We start from the raw sequence: 19979 nt of genomic DNA on the forward strand, positions 1-19979 counted from the left end.
CCACTCTGACACCCCCACATCCTTCTCCGCAGGGCTGCTCACAATGAGTTCTTCCAGTCTGTACCCACAGCTGGGATTGCCCCGATCCAACAGTAGTACCTTGAATTTGTTGAACCTCACTGGATTCCTGTGCTCCCACTTCTCAAGCCTGTCTACGTCCCTCTGGGTGGCATCCCTTCCTTCTGGTCTATCAACTGCGCCATTCAGCTTGGTTTCATCATTAAACTTGCTGAGAGTACATTCGATCCCTCAATCTTCGTCATTGATAAAGGTGTTGGAAGAGTACCAGTCCCAAGACAGACCTCCGTGAGACACCACTCGTGACTGGCCTCCGCCTGGACCATTGATCACAGCCCGCTGGCTGCGACCTTCCAGCCAATTCTTCCACCTAATAACAGTCCAACCTTCAACCCCATCTCTTTCCAGACAGATGACATCAGCTGCCAGATGTGGGTGGGGTTGGCCTTAGTGCTGCACTTTGAGCTGCTGTCTCCTGTAAAGGCAATGCAGCACACTCCATGACAGGCAGCCGCCTGAGGAGCAAAGGGATGGCGGTGTCCCCCGAGACTCTCCTCCTCACGTTGAGCTCCGGGTTTTGATCTCTGGGCACAGAAGTACTGAGGATGTGTGTTCACAAGCTCTGCTCCCCTCGAGAGCACGTCACGTCGGGATAAAGAAGGCCCCGCTTCCAGGAAGAAACCTTCACCCCGTCGCATGCGTGACCTCTGCCCCGCAAACGCAGCGCTTATCGCCGTAGCCTTGACTGCGCCAAACGCGGGGCCGTGACCAACCGGCCCCAACCAGGGAGCGCGGGCCACGTCCCCGGGAAGAGCAGAGTGGAGCCGCCCACCGCAGCCCGGCGGGGAAAGCGGGTGGAATGGGAGGCGAGAGGCGGGGAAGGGCAGGCCGGCGCTGGCTGCGGGCAGCAGGGGCGGCTCCCGCCTGGCCGAGGCCCTTATAAAGGCGCGCGGCGGGCGGCGGGAGGTGGCGGCCATGTCGTGTGGCTGCGGACTGTGCGCGCTGCTGGTCGGCGGCGCCCTGCTGGTGCTGCTGTTGCAGCTGCTTCGGTGGCTGCGCGCCGACGGCGACCTCACGTTGCTGTGGGCGGAGTGGCGGGGGAAGAAGCCAGGTAAAGCTGTGCCTGCGGCCCCGGCCGCTAGGAGGGAGGCGGCGGGGTCGGGTGTGGGCGGCGGTGATCCCGGGGGTGGGATTCTGTGAGGGGACGGGGCGCGGCGGTGCGTGGGGGTGAGAGGTTTCCTCGGGAGCTGGGGCTGAAGTTTCTTCAGCTCCGTGAACCTGACCACCGCTGCCCCACGGCTTTGTCTGAAGAACGCCAAAAATCACCCCAAAAACAGAGTTCTTAGCCCTTTATCCACAAGGTGTGCGGTGCCCCTCGCGTGCATCTCCCTGCGGGGCGACTGCGGAGGGACCTGTTGAATAAAGCAGTAACCTGAAGTAACTTTGCAGGGACCGGGCTTGCCCCAAAACTATTGTTTTGCATCTTTTCCGGTCATACGTCCGGTTCTGGGGTAGCAAACAGTTCTGCTGAGCGAGCACGTTGCTCAGGAGGCCGCACCAAAGGAAGGTCCATAAGGAGAGGGGATGCGATACTGCCTCGGATCCTGACCGCTGTGAAAGTAAGGAGTGGCCTTTGTCACCTGGGGTATGAAGACTCTAAAAAGCTCCCAGACAGGATTTTCAACTTCTAGGTTGGCCTCCTAATTTGTCTGTCGTTCTGCCCACTTCCAGACAACTAACGATCTGTAAAACTAACTTTTACATGCTTAACAGAGGCTTTTGATCAGATGAGCTACAAACTTTGGGGATTTCACCTTAGCTTAGTCAGCAGCCCAATCTGAGATGCTGTGAGCTCTGGATAGCTGAGGTGAAAATGGAGCTGGAGCTGTCAGTCCCTGTACAGCATCCTCTTACATTGTCTGGTGGGATGGAGAATGGGGAATGGGGCAGAAAACATTGTAAGCTGTCCTGTGTGTGAAATGAAACTGTATGGTGGGTTGAGGCAGGGAGAAGCAGCATCAAGAAAATGAGTCTGGGGGGAATGGAGGGATGAAGATTTGAGTTTGAGGCAGTCATTCATCTACGAATGGTGGTGCAGGTGAAGGCTGGCATTGGGAAGGGATTGAGAGATGCACAGGGCAAACTCTGTCAAGAGTTTGGCAAGAAAGATGTTTGAAATGTGAATGTGGGACTGGTTTTTTTGAGATTCTTGAGGTCCCTTCCAACCCTGGCCATTCTGTTTTTTGTGACTAACCAACGGGACGTGCAACAAGCTAGGAGCAAAGATGGAGGCCATCTGCAGGTTGTACAGAAGAAGTGGGATAACGTGAGGGTCATTTCCCTGTGGAGTTGGGTTTGAGGGTGTTGAGACTTGGTTTTGGCCCCAAATTTGTTGAGGCTGTTCTGTCTTCTACTTTCTGACAGAGCTTGCTGTGGAAGTCTGTATAGTGGAGAACAGAACAGAAAAGTGCACAAGTAACACACAGCACTAAGAACACAAAATGTGTGCAATCCTCTGTATCTCTTTGTGTATGTAATGTTTTATAGTAAGTCTGTCAGGTAGTTCCCTTACTACAAGAAAACTGCACTAAAAAAATCACATCTGTGTGTGTGATCTTTGCAGAGTACATGCAAAGACTCAGGGCAGAGAAACATGAGAGATCTCCCCAAATAAAGCTGTTTTGCAGAGGTTTTGCTGTGAGGGTTTATGTGATGCACATGGAGATCTAGGAGCTCTCGGGTAGATGGTATTCATAGAATCACAGAATCCAAGGTTGGAAAAGACCTCCAAGATGGTTGGGTCCAACCATCCACCTACCACCAATATTTCCCCTCTAAACCACATCGCTTTGTATCACATCTACACATTTCTTGAACACCTCCAGAGATGGTGACTGCCTTTTCCAGCTCCTGACCACTATTTTTTGAAGGCAGCCTTCAGCCTCGCTAGGAGCTTTGAAACCTTTTAAATAGTCCCACATTAGGAACAATGTAGACATTTTCGGATGGGGCAGTTTCAACTTGTTGAGAAGAATCAGTCAGAATTCTGTAAATGTAAGCTTCTTTACTTTGCAAAGAGATGGGTTGTGTTCTGCCACTGGTGCTTGTCATCGACTGCAACATGTAGCTGAGATGGTAGCATTTCATTGGTGTTTTGCTGATAGCTCTGCCAGGCATATATGGGATAGTGGCACCACAGTGCTGGTCATGTCCACTCAGTGAGGGGAACAAAAGGGACGAATACTAGCAAAGATGTTTCTTTATCCTGTGAACTGTAATTGCACGTAGGTAAGACTGGTTTTGTTCCATTGGTTCACTTCTATAGGGAAGCATCTGGATTTTGTCATTGGCAGATGCTGGATTATTTCCCAAAATGTAAATATTTGTGTGATCAGGAGATAAGGGTTACTGTGTGACTTTGTGTTGTGTCTCATTAGCAGATCAGCAGTCACTCTGAACACTGTTTTTCACAGTCAGTGTGGTTGGATCCTTTTGTGTACAAATGTGTACGTATGTGAAAGCCTACTCCTTAAACTTCAAGTTAAGCGTAATATCATGATTCTTTTTGGGTATGGGGGATGTTCTACTTCAAACTTCTTCACCCCAAATGTTTTTATGAATGAAATAAAGTGGCAACTTTGTGTGATAGGCACACAAATGATGGCAAACCTCCCAAATAGAGCTGAACAACAGAAGCACATCTTGTAAGACGAGTGCTACTGCTTTGTTCAACCACTTGTTTCTTATGCCTTGTAACACAGTAGTTAATGGTTAGTAAAAGCACATTCTCCTTTTATTTTTCAATTTCGCACAGTTAATTTGTAAGCCTATTTGCAGTATCAACAGGGCATTTATTCTAAAACCATCTAGGTTTTGATGCAGCTTATGAGCTAGATCTTAAATTACATCAACTCCAGTGCTTGGTAGCAATCAGCACTGAGAAATCTCTGTTAATTATTCTGTCCATGGAACAAGATCCTGAACAACTTCAGGAAGTGAAGCTGCCCAGGACAATTTGAGAATGGAGGAACTGTGAATTTGTTTGCAGTAGCAAAAGGAGATGAGTGTAATAAACAGGGATGAAGGCATGTCCATGTGCCCTTTTCTTCACATAGTACTTGTTTCCACAGGTTTTCTGCCAACAAAACAAACTAATCAGCTGTGAACCCCCATGTTTCTTGTGATTAATTTAAGGAATTAGGAATATATTGAAATGAAACCCTAGGGAGAGTGTAAATAAGTGTTGAAGGCAGCAGCCTTCTGATACAATTATTAATTACAGTTATTCCTACAACTTCAGTGACATCTCTTTCCACTTCCCATGCTCATAACCTTAGCTTTCTCCTTTGGAAAAGTAATTTTTTTAAACAAAATGAAGGACTTGTTCTTTGGCTAACATACAGTCAGCTTAAAGAAAAAAGAAAAAAAAGAAAAAGAGTGCCTGATGCCAGTACTGTAAACCCAAGTTGAGATCGGATGGTCTTGGATGCTCTCTAGTCTTCCAGTCAGATGGGAAGAAGATTTTGATGCTCATCTCTTCATGGGATTTTCGTCATGAAGACTCAAAGTAGGAATTTGAGACAGTTTAGTGCAGAGAGAAGCAGGATCTGATCCTGAAGCAGGAAGTAGAATTTGTCACAGCCATTGGCTTGAGTGGGGGAGGAAGAAAAAGGGGGAGTTTTTGCTAAACTGAGAAAGTGGTTAATGTTCAGTGAGCTCAAAAATGCCGTTCTGGCTATTTTGAGAATCAAATAGGCTTTAAGTCCCAGGAAGTGAATTTGGCTCTGCTATTAGAATTGTAACGTGAACTCTTTGGTTGGCTAGGAATTGTTTGAATGCTCTGTATGTATGGCAAATAGAAGGGAGAGTTCTGCTCAGCAGCCCTCTGTGTATTTGAGTCGGATTTTCACTAAGACTGATCTTGAAAAATACGCAAATTTTAGTCAATATGTGCTGAAGGTGCTCTGATATTATTGCTTAGGCTGTGTTGAGAATGAAGTGGTTGATTTTGATCCATCTATTTTATTTGTTTTTGGATGTATCCCTGGAAAGCTAAACTTTTCACAAGTTGCAAGTCTGTCTTGGAGCAGGGGTGAGGGAATGACTGCAAACAAGGGGGAACAGCAAGAGGAGAAACAGTAAGGGACTACTTTTACTAGAGATTTAACAGACGTGCCAGGGCAAGAATGGAAAGCACGCAGGAAATTAATATATGAGCTTTAGGAATTCCTAGGAATACTTTAGGAATTCAGTGTATTGTACTCTGACCAATGCAAGAATTAACCTGCATCAGATGTAAAACAAGGTGGCTGAACACCATTCTGTTTGTTTTGATCAGCCTCCTACGATCAGAGAACTTGCTGCTTTAAGCAATTCCTTAGGAAAGTTTTTGAGGTAGGACGTTTATTAGGAAATGTTTGCTCAGCCTTTTCTTTGGATTTGCAATATAGTAACAGTTTTCTGTCGTTTCCAAGAATTCCCCTATTTCCTCTGAACCTCATTTTGATCAGGTCTGTGGAAATCCTATCCAGCAGAAAAGCAACCAAATAGCTTCCATCCGTGTTTGTTCAGATCAGCCTTGGAACAAAGTTCAAGTGGCAGTTGAACAACATTGAACAATTTCACAACTACATGTGACCAAAAAATAAAGAAGTCAAGATTTTGTAACAGCCAATAAAGCTGAGCACGTCTTACAAACAGTATCAGATTGTATCTCTGCAGTGACTCCTATGTTTATTGTAGCATTAGCAAGGTGTGAACTGCTGTCCTGGTTCTTTTGACAGAAAATGAGCTGCGCGGCAAGGTTGTCTGGGTGACAGGAGCTTCAAGTGGAATTGGAGAAGAATTGGCTTACCAGCTGTCAAAGATAGGAGCTTTGCTTGCTATCTCAGCAAGAAGAGAGGATGAGCTGGAAAGAGTGAAAAAGAGATGCCTTCGTAAGTATAAGTTCTTGCTTCATGTGGCCAGTTCCGCTCTTAGTGTGGTGGAGTTGCTGCAGAAATAGTTACCTACAAGCATGGGAATAAATTTCATGATGAAAGTAAACTTTACGCATAACTCAGGCATGTGGTATGAGTGCCTTCGAGAACTGGAGTTAGGTCAGAATCTCATTATTAATTCCATGTTATATAATGGGGAAGGAAGCATGTGAAAGGGTATCACTCTGTGTCGGTCACTTCACAAGTAATGCCTCCTATTTATTTCCGTGGAAACTACAACATATGCAAAGAGCACAAGAACACTGTTTGATAGTGCAGGTTCTCAGTTACAAAATGCTATTTTCCAGTGTAGTCACTACCATTATCTCTGCATTTTTGTCAGTGATGAACAAGAGCCTGCATGCTGTGCTTGTACAAATCTGAGGTGACCCCCTGTTTCACAGCTGCTGTGATGGTGTTGGGAGTGCATGTTGCCCATGCAGTCTGTCTTTCCTCAACACAAACAGATGGAAGATGGAAGTTGCTAAATGTGAACTATCTGGTGGGTGTGATAGGACAGTCCAGGCAAGACTGGCAGTATGCTTCACAGTCTTCAAACCAGTATATGGCCTGGCATTATCATGTTGCTGGAGAAAGGAAGTCATCTTCTCTGGCCTAACTCAGGAAGTTTAAACCTTCAGCTTAGTCAGTGTGATGATGTGCTGGTTGGAGTCAATGGTCTGTCTGTGTTTCAGGAAATCCAGAAGGATCGCCCCTTGCTATCTCCATGGACTGCTGTTTTGACTCTGGCTCATAGTGGTGATACCACATCTTATCACCAGTAATGATACGATCCAGGGAACCTTCAGCCTCATATTGGTTTCTGTAGGTCCTGACAAACTTGCATACAGTTATGTGAGTTACTTGGCACAAATTTTGCAATATTCCAGCTCTGCCACCATCATTTCCAACACACTGGAGCTGATCGTCAGCCTCATACACAGTTCCCTGATTATAATCTGCTGATTCATGTGGATGAGCTGATCAAGATGCAGAAAAGAATATCTCCTGTGTATCCTGAGGAACAAATTGTTAAGCATTTCTATAGTTAAGCATTCAGTAGTTAAGCATTTCTACTCTGAAGATCTGACAGTGATCTTTAGAAATGCACTACTCCTTATTTCCATTTTCTGATGCCTCAAAAAAGCTGTCACTTCAGTAGATATATTTAAAAGGGAGCAAGAGGGATCTGTGTAGCTAAGTGGTGATAATGGCAAAAATTCAAATGGGAGAATTGGTAGGAATGCATGAAACTCCTCAGTAAGAAGCCCCCTTGCACTCTTACCTTCTCTCTAAACTCAGCCTTCCATCCCTTTCCTTAACTATCATGTATGCTGGCTCCTCCGGCCATCTTGGTGGCCCTGTGCTGCAGTTTCTCAGTACTTGTTTGCAGCCCAAGTAGCATTTTTTTCTGACTTTCATCAAGATCTTAAGTCTTGTTTGGGGATCTGATACCCAACCATTTGGATGTTGGTTTGCAGTGCTGCATAACACTATTCAGTCCCAGGTGCAAAATTTTTCATTTGATTTTTGTTGAGCTTAATGAGGTTTGTCAGACCATTATTACAGCTTGTTAAGATGCCTCTGAAAGGCAGTCCTGCCCTCCAGCATATCAAATGCTCCTTTGAACTTGACATTATCTCAAAATTTGCTGAAAACCCATGTTTCATTCCATCATCTGGGAAATTAATGAGGAAGATACTGAAAAATACTGTCCATGGAGAGATACCTCTTAGAACTGGTCATCACTTTAATTTTGAGTGGTTGGTTGCTCCAGCCTGGTGTTTATTTACACTGTAATCAACTCCTCTAGACCCCTCATTTCTCTCATATTGTTACAGGGATGCTATGGAAGACAGCACAGAAAGCTAAGTAGTCTAGATAGTAAACATCTGCTGCTCTCCCCTTGTCTGTAGAGCCAGTTGTCATCACAGAAGGCAATTAAGTTGTTGGGCAGTCTACATCCATCTTATATCTATGTTGGCAGTTAGTAGTCTTCTTGTCTTTTATATGTTTGGAGATTGTTTTAGGGGGAACTGCCATATAATTTTCCAAAGGACTGAGGTTAGGTTCAATGACACTTGTGTTTTTTCCAGTCACTGGAGACCTCCTCTAAATATCAGTACCACTCTGGTGCTTCTGGTCGGTTCTTGTAGCTTTTGAATGCATGTATCAACCTGTTGGTATCTCTAGTTTGTCCCTAGCTTGGTCTTCCTCTGATGCTGGTAGGCTTTCCCCCAGAGGCTAGCCTCAGGAATGTGGGAGACCAGAGAGAACTTGGCAGTGAAATTCAGGCAGAAAACACAACATGAATCTTTCATGTTTTCCTGTGTCCTTCATCATTTCATTCCCATCTCTATACTGAGTGGTGATCTCACAGTCTTTAGGTCTTCCTTTTGTTGCTGCTGTACCCATAGAAGTCCTTTTAAGCCTTTTGCTTTTCTCACCAGCTTTGACTACATCTGAGTTGCAGCCTTCCTGATTCCATCTCTGCATGCTTAACTAACTTCTGGATTCTGCTTCCAGAGGCTGCCCCTGCAGCCCTCTTGCTACCAAAATGCCATGTAAAGCAGATACACAGGGCAGCTTGTGCTTGCTTCTACCTCCTGTGTATTTTCTTTTTGTAACTGAGTTCAAGGATGTCCTATAAGGCTTAAGTAGCATGAGATGGGTTAAGATTGAGTTGTAATGCATAACAACAACTTGAATTTGGCTGAATTATATGGCATAATTGGAGCTAATAAGCTTTAACATGCCTGCAGTAGGCTATGCATAGCAGTAACTTAACTAGATAATTGACATATTAATGTCAGAACAAAGCACATTTATCTTGTTCAAAATTCAGACACCACCCTGTGATATGTTTATGCATTCTACACTGCTTAAATGCTGAAGGTAAGAGAAGGAAAGCTGTGTAAAGGTTACAGGTAATACCTGTTGTCATGCACATGCCCACATGCTCCATGCTTCATTGCACCTCTGCAGGAGGAGAAAATAACTGAAAGGATTTTTCTAAGAGGATTTGTATTTTCCTGCAGCATTCTCTACAACAAGTTGAATTTCACCAGTACTACTGGAATTTCTTTTCTCTCAAAAGCCCTTAAAAGGAGGAACCTGGGCCCAAAACCCCATCCAGCCTGGCCATGAGCAGTGCCAGGCTTGGGGCTTCTCTGTCAGCCTGTTGCAGTGCTTCACCACCTTCATCATGAAGAATTTCATCCTAATGTTAAATCTTTATCTACGCTCCTTTAGTTTAAAGCTTTTCCCCCTTGTCCTGTTGCTACACTCCCTGATAAAGAGTTACTCCCCAGCTTTCCTGCTGCCCTTTTGAGTACTGGAAGGCTGCAGTGAGGTCTCCCTGATGCCTTCTCCAAACTGAACAGCCCCAGCTCTCTCACCCTTTCCATAGGAGAGGTGCTCTAGCCCCATGGCCTGTCTCAGTAGACTTTGCTTGTGCAAATCTGCTTGTGGGAGTGTGAGGCAGAGGTGTAGTTTGATGTACCAGGACTTCTATTGCTGTCTGTAATGAAAGAAAAATGCATGGAGGGGAGAGAAGAGGTCTTGGAGGGGGCTGTTCACTGAAATACAGTAGCTTTAAGCCAGAGAAATAGGTATATCATATCCAGTTGCCTAAATACTCATGACCTTTGAACAGAGGCAAGCTATGGTTTTCAGTCACCTCTTCTGTGCATCACTGTAGAGACAAAGTTCAGCCTGACCTACATATGCAGGCAATAATGAAAAACTCTGTGCTCTGTATTTAAAGAGCACAGTGGTTAAAGGGGAGCGGGTGTACGTAATTGTGGCTAGGAATCAATTTAGAAACAAAAATAGCACTACTAAACCAGTATAAATAAATTCTTTAAAATATCCAGTTTAAAAAAATGGCAGATTAACAATGAAGATTTTATTTTTGTGAGTCAAATGCCCTCAAGCCCCAGGGTAGCACATGGCTGCTCTAGAAATGCTTTCTAGGGAAAAGGTCAGTTCTGAAGAGGCAGTGGTGTAAACACTCAGTATAATGTCTTGAAGTTGATGATAAGTGACTTTTATTCCATGAGGTGGATGCTTAACTTCTTAGAGAATATCCCATGCTAGAAGGGACTCCCAAGGATCATTCTCCTTGTTCCCTTTGCAGTAAATCAGCTCATGTATACAGGTTGTGGCTTTGGCCTCAACTATACTGTTCCTGTTAGAGAGGGTAGGCATGGTTGAGCAGTTTACCTACAAGGAAGTTGTCAAGGCTGCCAATAATAATCACATAATGCATTGCTTCCAACCACTGCAATTTATTTGGAGAGTTGCATTGTTTACATTGCAATGCACGAACCTATTTAATAAAGTCAAGCTTTTTGCAAGCAAAAACGTAATGATAAGAAAAAAGACTTGATAGGAAGGGATTAAAAATGTGTTCAGTGTGGAGATCAAAATGAGGACAAAGAAAGCATTTGATTTCCATTTTAATGTCATGGTTTCTTTTTAGTGCAAATGACTGTTTTAAAACACACTTATCACAGTTGTTGTATTAGCACCCTTACTGGTTCCCATTTACTTTGTGATTGTTTTTAGAGATCAGCAACTTGAGCGATAGAGATATCCTTGTTCTGCGTCTTGACTTGACTGACAGAAGCTCTCATGAAGCTGCTACCAACAGTGTTCTGAAGCATTTTGGCAAGGTGAGGAATGTTCCTGGGGCTGAATTTTTCTATCTCCTCCTCTCCTATCCCTGCATGTATGTCTGTATTTCACTTCATTTACTGATGCGTACATTCTTGCTTAAGTTTCATTATTGAACATGACAAGTAATACCTAAATTCCCATCCCTTCCATTGCTTGCTTCTGAGTTTTAGCAGCTTTGCAGAGATACAGCAAATAACAAGTAATCACTGGTTGTTACCAAGAATTAAAAATTAATTTGCTTGATGTCACTGTATTTCCTGACCAAATGGAGTAATCTGTATATTCTAGTCCTAAAATTGTGTGTGAAAGTCAGGACTTTGATTTTGTAAGCTTTATAATGCATGCAATTTGGGCTATATGGAACAAAACTGGACCTCAGGCACAAGTGCTTGCCTTGTTTGGTGTGGTATTTTGGACTGTGAGTCCAAAATAATGGCAGTCAGATCTGACTAATACTGCATGTGGTGGTTGAAGCTTCAAGCTACACCTTAGTCGTCCACTGGTACTTTGGTGTCACAGTGAGGTGTTTGGTACCAGATCTAGTTGGTTTCCAGCTGCCATTGTTCCTATACTAGGAGTTGGGGTCAAACACTTCTGTTTTGTTGTCTCTGCTCTAAAGCAGCCAGTCCTCAATACAAAGGAGTGGTGTCCTGTTTTGGGGAGGCAGGAAGGAAGGGAACAGTCAGTTAGCAATTGCTTGAGGAAGGAGAAATATTAAAGAAAACATGTTGTATTTATTTATCACTTTATTTTTTCTGAGATTGATGTTTTGGTCAACAATGGTGGACGTTCCCAACGCTCTCTGTTCGTGGATACAAACCTGGATGTCTTCAGTGCCATAATGGAACTGAACTACCTAGGCACGATCTCTTTGACAAAACATGTTCTGGATCACATGATCCAAAGGAGAAGGGGGAAGATTGTGACTGTGAGCAGTGTGATGGGGATCATGGGCGCTCCTCTTGCCTCAGGGTACTGTGCCAGCAAACATGCTCTGCAGGTAAGTCACGTTCTGATCTTTATCAAGTCTTGTTGTGTGAAAGACCAACAGATGGACTCCTTCTCAAGTTTCTAGTTGTGTAGCCTTTAAAATAGCTTTGAATTGAACTTCAAGCCCTTCTTCAGCTAACAGCACTGGCAGTTCATTGTTAGAGAATCTGCTTTGTTTTTAGCAAAAAAACCCTGCACAGAAGCTTACAGCAGTTCTGAACTACGTGTGCAGCACTGGATAATGTGGGAGAAGGGTTTGCCATGCTTCTCTTCCACTCCTTCTGACCCACCACACTCACTGTGTGCAAAAGGCGCTGAGCTGAGCAAAGTCCTTGTGCAGGTATCTTGGAGTGTGGTGCAAGAATGGGGGTATGGTGCTTGAAGACACGGCTCAGTCAGTGAGGGAAAACAACAGAAAGACTATAGGAAATCTTGAGGTCAGTAAAGTGAGAGCAGTGATGGGTAAAGCAGACTAACAAGAGAAAGGGCAATCCCTGATCTTGGAAAGATCTGAAGGAATCTTCCCAGTAGCTTTGAATCTTTCTGTGCTGTGAAGAACTGGCAGCTCATCGTGCCTTAGGAAGGAGGTCCTACTCTCTTCTACGTAACACTGAATTTTCAGTTTTGCTTGGAAAGATTTCTGAAAGCCATTTCACTCATGCAGAAAAACATAGAAGAGCTGAGAAAAATGTCTGCAGGGAAAAGAGGCTGCCTCTATCATTGTAGAATCTTTTGTTTAACTAGCAAATTTATTTAGACATATTTCTCTTTCACCACTGTTTGACTTCCTGCTAATGTATGCTTTGATCTCAGAAAGCCAAAGTTCAGCTGTACTTGGAGGTGATTTTAATAACAAAAAGCTGGCACGTTCCTGCTTCCTGCTGGGATTATGCACACGAACAGAGTACAGAACTCTGCTCAGTCTATTGGATTGATATCTTTTTGACAGTTTGACCACCAACAGCAGGCGTGGAACAAGTGGCTGACATTGCAAAGCCATGGGCACTTGCAAGAATGAGGATATAGAAGACAGCAATAAGTCTCTGCTCACAGAAAACTTTCAGCTAATGACAGGGAGAGAGCTGCTACTTCTAATTTCGGCGCCAGCAATGGAATTGCCTGTTAGAGGCCAGCCTTGACTTAGGTCTGGTAGATTTAAGTTAGAAGAACACAGTGTGCAGAAGCATGGACTCCATTCACTTACACTCCTTTATTTGAAAACGTTCTTTCACTTGACTGATCTTTTGGCTGTGGTACTTTTGGAATAAGCACAGCTAGTTAGTTGCTTTAAGCATTCTCAAACTTCGAGTTTCATGTGGAGATTAAGAATGTGGAAGAAGATTAAAAGAAAATAGTTTACTAAAATGTCTGGATTAGTTATAAGCAATTCAGTTACCTTGTTTTTTTCTTTGGTATTTCTTCTTCTGCTCAATAACCAGGCCAGACCCCAGACCTCCTCTCTTGTTTCTTCTGCAGTAGTCCTGCAAATACTAATTGCAAATAGTTTGCAATATAGATTTTTGAAATCAGACTCGCCCTAAGAGTCTCTTACCAGTCCAGAGCTATGAGCAGATGTGGGCACAAGACCTCCAAAGCTACAAAAGCTCTTTTGAAATATCGAACTTCACCAATATAGCTCAGATAAAGGAGATTTGTCAGAATGGCAGTCCTCTGCACTTAGCAGACACCCATCTCTGATGACCAGGAGGAAATGATTAGAGAGGAGTTGGGGAAAATAACACCAAGCATGAAGTGATGCATTTCATGTTGTGTTTACTCAGCATGTGTCAACCCAGTGTCATCTTAAACTGCAGATTTCATTCTGTCCACCTGTTATTAAATATGTCTGACATCTATTATATAGTTAAACAAGCATATCTTGATTCATGTCAACTGGATCTCTTTAGAATGAGGAAGATTTCAAAAGCTGAGGAAATCAACCTTTTCTGCAGTTTCTCTCCTGATGTGGTGGTGCTGGTGGAAATGATGCACCATTCCTCTGGTTGTAATGTGTGTAATTGGTGGCATATGGAGTGAGTCAGAAATGGTGATCTTAAAAATGTACCTCCATCAGGAGCTTGTCTAATGGGCACATGGGCTGCATGGAGCAGCAACAGCCACTCTTCATTCAGCCTCTGATCCTTAGAGGAATTTCTGAAGTATATTTCTGTCTTAGAAGTCATTTCAGCATCACCTTTTGCAGCATCTTCTAGGATATGGTTACAAAGCTGAAGAGGCCCATGGTTTGAAGCAGTTCCTGTTCTGCAGACCCTAGTGCAGCCTGCTGTAGGGAACCTGCATTAGCATTGAGGTTGGAGTCAGTAATCTCCAGAGGTCTCTTCTGTGACCTGCTGCAGCCTCATCCAGCTCCTTGTGCCGAGCTGCCTTCTTCATGAGGGTCTGTTGAATTCCCCCTGAGCAAGTGTGCCAGTCACTGTGTGCTCTGGGTGGGCTGCACCTCTTCTGCAGTGTAAGAACTGCATTGGGAGGGAGGGAGGGGTCACAGAAAGCCCTTTAAATGCAGGGGGATAGCAGGGTGGTCACAGTACAAACTGCATCTTGCTGGTTTCTCTGGCTACATAGATTTCGTGTTTGTGGAGTCTGAAGCCCTTGGTTGCAAATAGCACTGACGTTGACCCCACTACTCAAACAACACTGAAAAAAGCCTCAGCAGCCCTGTGCTTGGCTGATGTCTAGACAGGATCTTCAAGGATAACTACGTCTCACTGGACCAATGCTTAGCTTTTGTTACCTTGCAATTTGTTCAAGGCAACAAGGCTCTCTTTGTAAAACGCTTGGAGGGAACCAGCAGTCTGAGGGAGTGTGTCAGAGCCCTCTGCGGGAAGCTGTCTGAAGTTGCAGAGCTGGCCTCTTCTGGGTTGTGCCCAATTTTGGCTAGAATACATATCCCTGGAGCCCCCCAGTGACCCAATCCCAAATCCCATGGAGTGATCAGGGAGTGAGGGTTGGAAGAGCTCTAAGTGCTGCTCCTGCAATTTGGTATTGATGGAGGAACCAACGACTGCATATGGCAGGGACTATGGTTGCATAGCTTACTGCTTAGGGTGTCTTTGTGTGAGAGCCCAAGCTTGTAGTCATTGCTGCAGTAAATAGCATACAAAGCACTCGTGATCAAACTGGCTGTCCTCACCAACTTGACACACTGCCACATTCTCCCCTTTAAGGTCCAGTGCTCTTTGGCGTATTACTTTCTACTTAGCTTGGCTGCACAGCTTCTGTGATGGAACTGCACAAATTGGTGCTCTTTTCTGAGATGTGTCCCCAGGATCCCTTGGGCAAAGGAGGGGATGTGAAAAGCACAGCTGTGGGCTGCAGCATCAGCCCAGAGCAATGGGTGAAGCCCAGCCAGCAGTGTTGATGCCATGGCTGAAGATGTGCATAGGGGTGGGGAAGTACTCCAGGGAGGAGCCCAGGTTTTTAATCAAAATCATCTGAATGCTTGGGAGATCTGAGAGGCTTCCTGATCTGTCCAGAAGCAGACTTCCAGACATACAAACATCTTTAGTGCTAGAATTAGTCCTCCAGAAGCTACACGTCTTAGATAATTTGCTTTGAAGATCTAATATGGGGCCTGCAGGTCTTGTAAGTTAAAAGGTGCAAGTCAGTGCTTTTACAGAACGTAGCTGCAGAGCCTATGTGCAATCTGTGAGCTGGAATCAGCCACCAGTGATTGGGAAATCAGAGCATATGTGGACAGGTCTTGGTGGTAAGCGTGCATGGGTGTGCAATTTGTTGCCTGTCCTTAGTGCATTGCTCCAGTTGTTGTGTTGGTGTCACCACAGGAGAACATCTGATTGACATTTCTCCTGCAGCGCATTTTGGATAAGAGCTTGGGCCAGACAGCCCTCTTCCCAAGCTGGATAGGACAATAGTCAAAATAGTAGGGATTGCAGAAATTGATCTTTAAAATGTAGTCACACGACAGTCTTTTCTTCCAGGGTTTTTTTAATTCTCTTCGGACGGAGCTGACAGACTACCCTGAGATAAGCATTATCAACATATGCCCAGGACCTGTGCAGTCTAAGATCATACAAAATGTCTTTACGGAGAAACTTGACAAGGTAAGGACTCGAAATTCTATTACAGTAAATCCAACTTTTGCTACAGGCGAATGTGAACCTTTTGTGATTTTGTTTTCTCTTGCTTCCCCTAGCAAACACCAACCTCCCTTTTCTTACCAAGAAATGCTTTGGTTAATGCAAAGCCATGTGTTGTCATGTAATGCTTTGTGGTATTAGGTCCATATAAAATGAAGTTGTAGAGTTGTCCTCTCTTCCAACGCACCCAATCCACACCTTGTAAATTAACCCTACAGCTGCCCTGCTCCAGTTCTGGGGTAGAGGCCTCTGTTTCCTAGATACCATGCTACAGTGCAGAGCAGTGTTTCAGCACAGGTAGTTTTCTGTTTGCCCTACTCACAAGGTCCTCTGTTTGGCTGACTCTGGTGCAAGTGTTGGCAAAGCCGCTGGGGTCAGCTGATGCGAGGCATGCATTCTTTTCCTGTTAGTGGTTGTTCAAGGACAAATAGCAAAACCTCCCAATTGCTCAGTTGTTTTTAATAAAGGCTGTCTCGCAGAATAGCTGGCAGAAGTTGTTGCTGTGATTTATATTGGTAATGTCATAAATTCAGTTAATTTAAAGCTCAGGATAACACACAAGTAAGAGGGGGAGAAAGAAGTTCTCCCATTGTTAAATCAAGTTCTGAAAGGAATTTTGGCTTGTAAAACTGCATACTTTCATGAAAGAAAAGATGTACTTTTCCAGCAATCTGGAAATGTTGCAAAACAAATTCCTTAGATTTCAGTGTGGCAAAAGATCCAGGAGGAAGACTGAATCTAAGCTAGAATAGCTTTTGCTCCGGGAAACAGAACAACAAAGTGATAAAGCAATCCACGACTGCTGGAGTGAGATGTGTATGAATTCACAGAGCTGCAGCTGATTTTCACTATGGGATACCTGTGGAGAAGACATCAAACAAAACATCACTGCCACTGAAGAAGTCTATTGCTCTTCTCTTGAGATAGCTGCACACAGAGCAGAGCTGGCAGGAAGTTTTAAGTTAATGGAGGACATGTCCTCGTACTAATTTGATTACAGATTAACTTGGAATGTATAATGGGGTAGGCAGCTGGGAACAGGAAAGTTTGCATTTCTCAAAGCCTTTAGCTGCAGAATGGGTAATTTGTCCTGATGTATCTCCTTCAGTGTAATTTCATGCCAAACCAGAATAGATTTTTGAGGCATTTTTAACCTTTGAACTATTCAATGAGGCATTAATTAAAAAGGTCCTTTATTTAATCTAAAGGAAGGCAGTAAGCTTTCCCACACAGAAAGCCAGTGGATTAGCAGGGAGAGATGGGTTGTTCCTCATTTGCACAGTGCAGAAATTAAGAAGAGCATGCCTGCTGCACAGAGCCCGGCCCTTTCTCTCCCTCTGTCAGCCACAACCACAAATTGGTTCTGATTCTTGCCCTCTCTGTGCTGCAGTCGCTAGAGAACAGCGGTGACCAGTCCCACAAGATGCCAACGGAGCGCTGCGTCCGGCTCACGCTGGTGAGCACAGTCAATGACCTGAAGGAGGCCTGGATCAGCGACCAGCCCTACCTGGCTGTCTGCTACCTCTGGCAGTACGCGCCCACCTGGGCCTGGTGGCTGATGAACAGAATGGGCAAGAGGAGAATAGAGAACTTTAAGAGCGGAGTGGTGAGTTTATTCCTCTCTCCCCCACTTGTTGCTTTTTTTATGCTGCTGACAGACTCTTTAGCTGTAGGAATGCTGGGATTGCAATTTTGGATCCGTTTCTTTTCTTCCTCCTCACTTCCCTGGCAGCTGATGCCCAGCTTGGCTTCACAGCTGCGTGCCCGGTAGTCTAGAATTACTGCAGCACCGTCACGTTGCAGAGCAGTGAAGTCAGTACATCTTGTAGTGCCAGGGTCTTGCCTCTACTCTTTGTCACGCAGGCCACGAGTTCACACTCAGCAGCAGCGCAGGGCTGAGCTGTAAGTCACCAGCACGGATTATTTAACGCAGTTTGAAATTAAGACTGTTGACAGACTCTCTGGGAGTTCTGTCAAGTTTCTCTATCAGACATGTAATCGGAGCATCTCCCAAAGCACGTTAAGAGTATGGCTCTGCGTCAGGTCTCTTCCCTCTCATTCATTTCCCAGAAGACAGACGTACAACGCTGTGTCTTGATCTTGATCTTGCAGCACTACTTGGTAGATGGTACATTTTTCGCTGTGTTCTTGAACTTAGTATGCAATAACGTGTTGAAGCATTCAAAAATCAGGAAATGGAACACTAACGTTGGCACATAGATCGCGAAGGCAGGAAGCTTTAAGTTGCAGCTGCCCACTGTCACAGGGTGGTTCAGGCAAAGTAACACTGTGAGTGAAGGACACCAGCATAGCACAAGGAGGGGAAATGCTGACAATGTATTCTCACTCCAGGATGCTGATGCCTCTTATTCAAGAAAGAAGAAATAAGGAGAAATGTACAGAATCCTGCTGTACTCGTGCTGAGGCTGAGAAACTTTCCCATGCTGCATGACTGCAAATGAGAACTTTTTTATCACTTGTACCTTTCTCATCGTATGACTCGACAGATCTATCAAGCTGTATACACACTTGGCTAAATAAAGTTCAGTTTTTAAATACACCTGGTTTAAAACATGTTTAAAAACTTGCAGCAACTGAGACAGAGGTCAAGCATTGCTTTGTTTTCTGCTGCTATGACACTAGCAAATACTGCGTGAGCAAGCTATGAATTATATACCCACAGGATTCCATTTCCTTCACTTTTACTCTTAATGGGCCATTAGCAGAAGAAAAACACAGGTAGAAGCTTGTGGTTAAAGGAAGCATAGTCAGTGTTTGAGAATTGTTCCTTTAGGAAAAGGAGATTTCATCAGTATTTAGAAGTACTTTGTCTTCAGGACTCCAAGGACAACTGCAGAGCCCACAGACCTCAGGTTTCTGGTTGGTGAGGTGAAGTGTGAAACTTGGGCAATGGGGAAGGAAGAAAGTGATATGAGTGTAACCTCTGTCATAGCAGGCACTCAGCTTTGCACTAAGCCTGGTACATGCTCTAGAGTATCATGAAAAGAAGGGAAGAGTTCCTATAGCAGAACAACATGTAGCTACAAGCACAGGCATGGCATTAACAAAGAACTTGTTACATCAGGTTGCTTACAGCCAAGACAACAGCACTTGTGTCAGAGCTGGATTAGGGCAGGCATTGCATTGTGGGTGACTCAAGCACGAGACAAAGCTCCCAGCCCTGCCAGGAGCAGGCACCCTCGTACAAAGCAGAAGCAAATCCCAACATCAGCAGTGGAGAACCGAGGACTGCAGTTTTAAAACTTCTACAGTCAAATTAACATTCAGTTTAATTGTTCACTAGAAATACCTCTGTAATTTCTTTGTGTTTACAAGCTCGGTGACCATTTTGCTGCTGAAGTCCTCAGTAATGTTTGGATGTACCTGAAGCCACACTCTCCAGGTAAAATAAAAATAAAAATCCTACTTCATATATATTACTGAGCAATAATAAAAGAGTAACCCATTCATAAATTATTGAAACTTTCTAAGTGTAGCAGAGTCAAAAGTGACATTTTTCACATGGCTTTTAATACAGAAGGAATCTACCGTCTAGAACAAAAATGACTGATCAAATGACAAGCGAGTCTCACGCAGCTCTGGAAGAACAGAAGGTTCATTTCACTCCATTAAGCTGATTCCTGTTGCCTCATAATAACAAAATGAGACAGGCTGTCTCTGGGACTTAATGTTTTTGTATGAGAGCTAAAAAAATCCTGCTTAGATCAGAAGGGGTAAAAATCCTCTAATGAGCACTGAACTTTTGTTAGATTAAAGCTGATCTTGTTCAGTATTCTTTTTCAAGGCCACAGTGTTTTATGCTTACCTTTGTGTGATGAATATTGCGATCTGTAATGCAAGCAGGTGTTAATAAGAATTTACAACACAGCTGATGCATACTTGGTTAAAAAGGTAGAACAGTTCTCAGGGGTCACACAGCAACCAGATACTGCATCCCAAATCATTCCCTCAGACAGATGAGTAGTAGCATATGTGCTTACAAGAGCTGCAGACAAACCTGGCTTGAAGGTGCTGTAAATTCCTCAGAACTCAAAGAAATGCTCCAAACCAAACAGGACTGTTCGAGTAGCACACAGAAAACAACAAATGTAACAGAGGCACTGAGCCACATCAATCTGCAGTGCAGACCAAGAGACTTTAACCAGCAGTTCTGCCAAAAATTAGATTCTGAAGA

The 19979-nt window shown here is 44.2% G+C and overlaps 1 protein-coding gene across 1 annotated transcript; it reads left to right on the forward strand.

The window, feature by feature from the left end:
• The first annotated feature begins 866 nt into the window (after positions 1-866).
• On the forward strand, positions 867-18344 carry DHRS7 (dehydrogenase/reductase 7). The gene is made up of 7 exons (XM_048947727.1): positions 867-1129; positions 5802-5954; positions 10566-10672; positions 11437-11676; positions 15626-15748; positions 17175-17390; positions 18137-18344. Exons 1-7 carry the CDS (start codon positions 994-996, stop codon positions 18170-18172), a joined length of 1011 nt encoding a protein of 336 aa, XP_048803684.1. The 5' UTR covers positions 867-993; the 3' UTR covers positions 18173-18344.
• Positions 18345-19979: the final 1635 nt, after the last annotated feature.

The sequence above is a fragment of the Lagopus muta genome, chromosome 6 (assembly GCF_023343835.1).
Source record: "Lagopus muta isolate bLagMut1 chromosome 6, bLagMut1 primary, whole genome shotgun sequence".
Taxonomy (NCBI): domain Eukaryota; kingdom Metazoa; phylum Chordata; class Aves; order Galliformes; family Phasianidae; genus Lagopus; species Lagopus muta.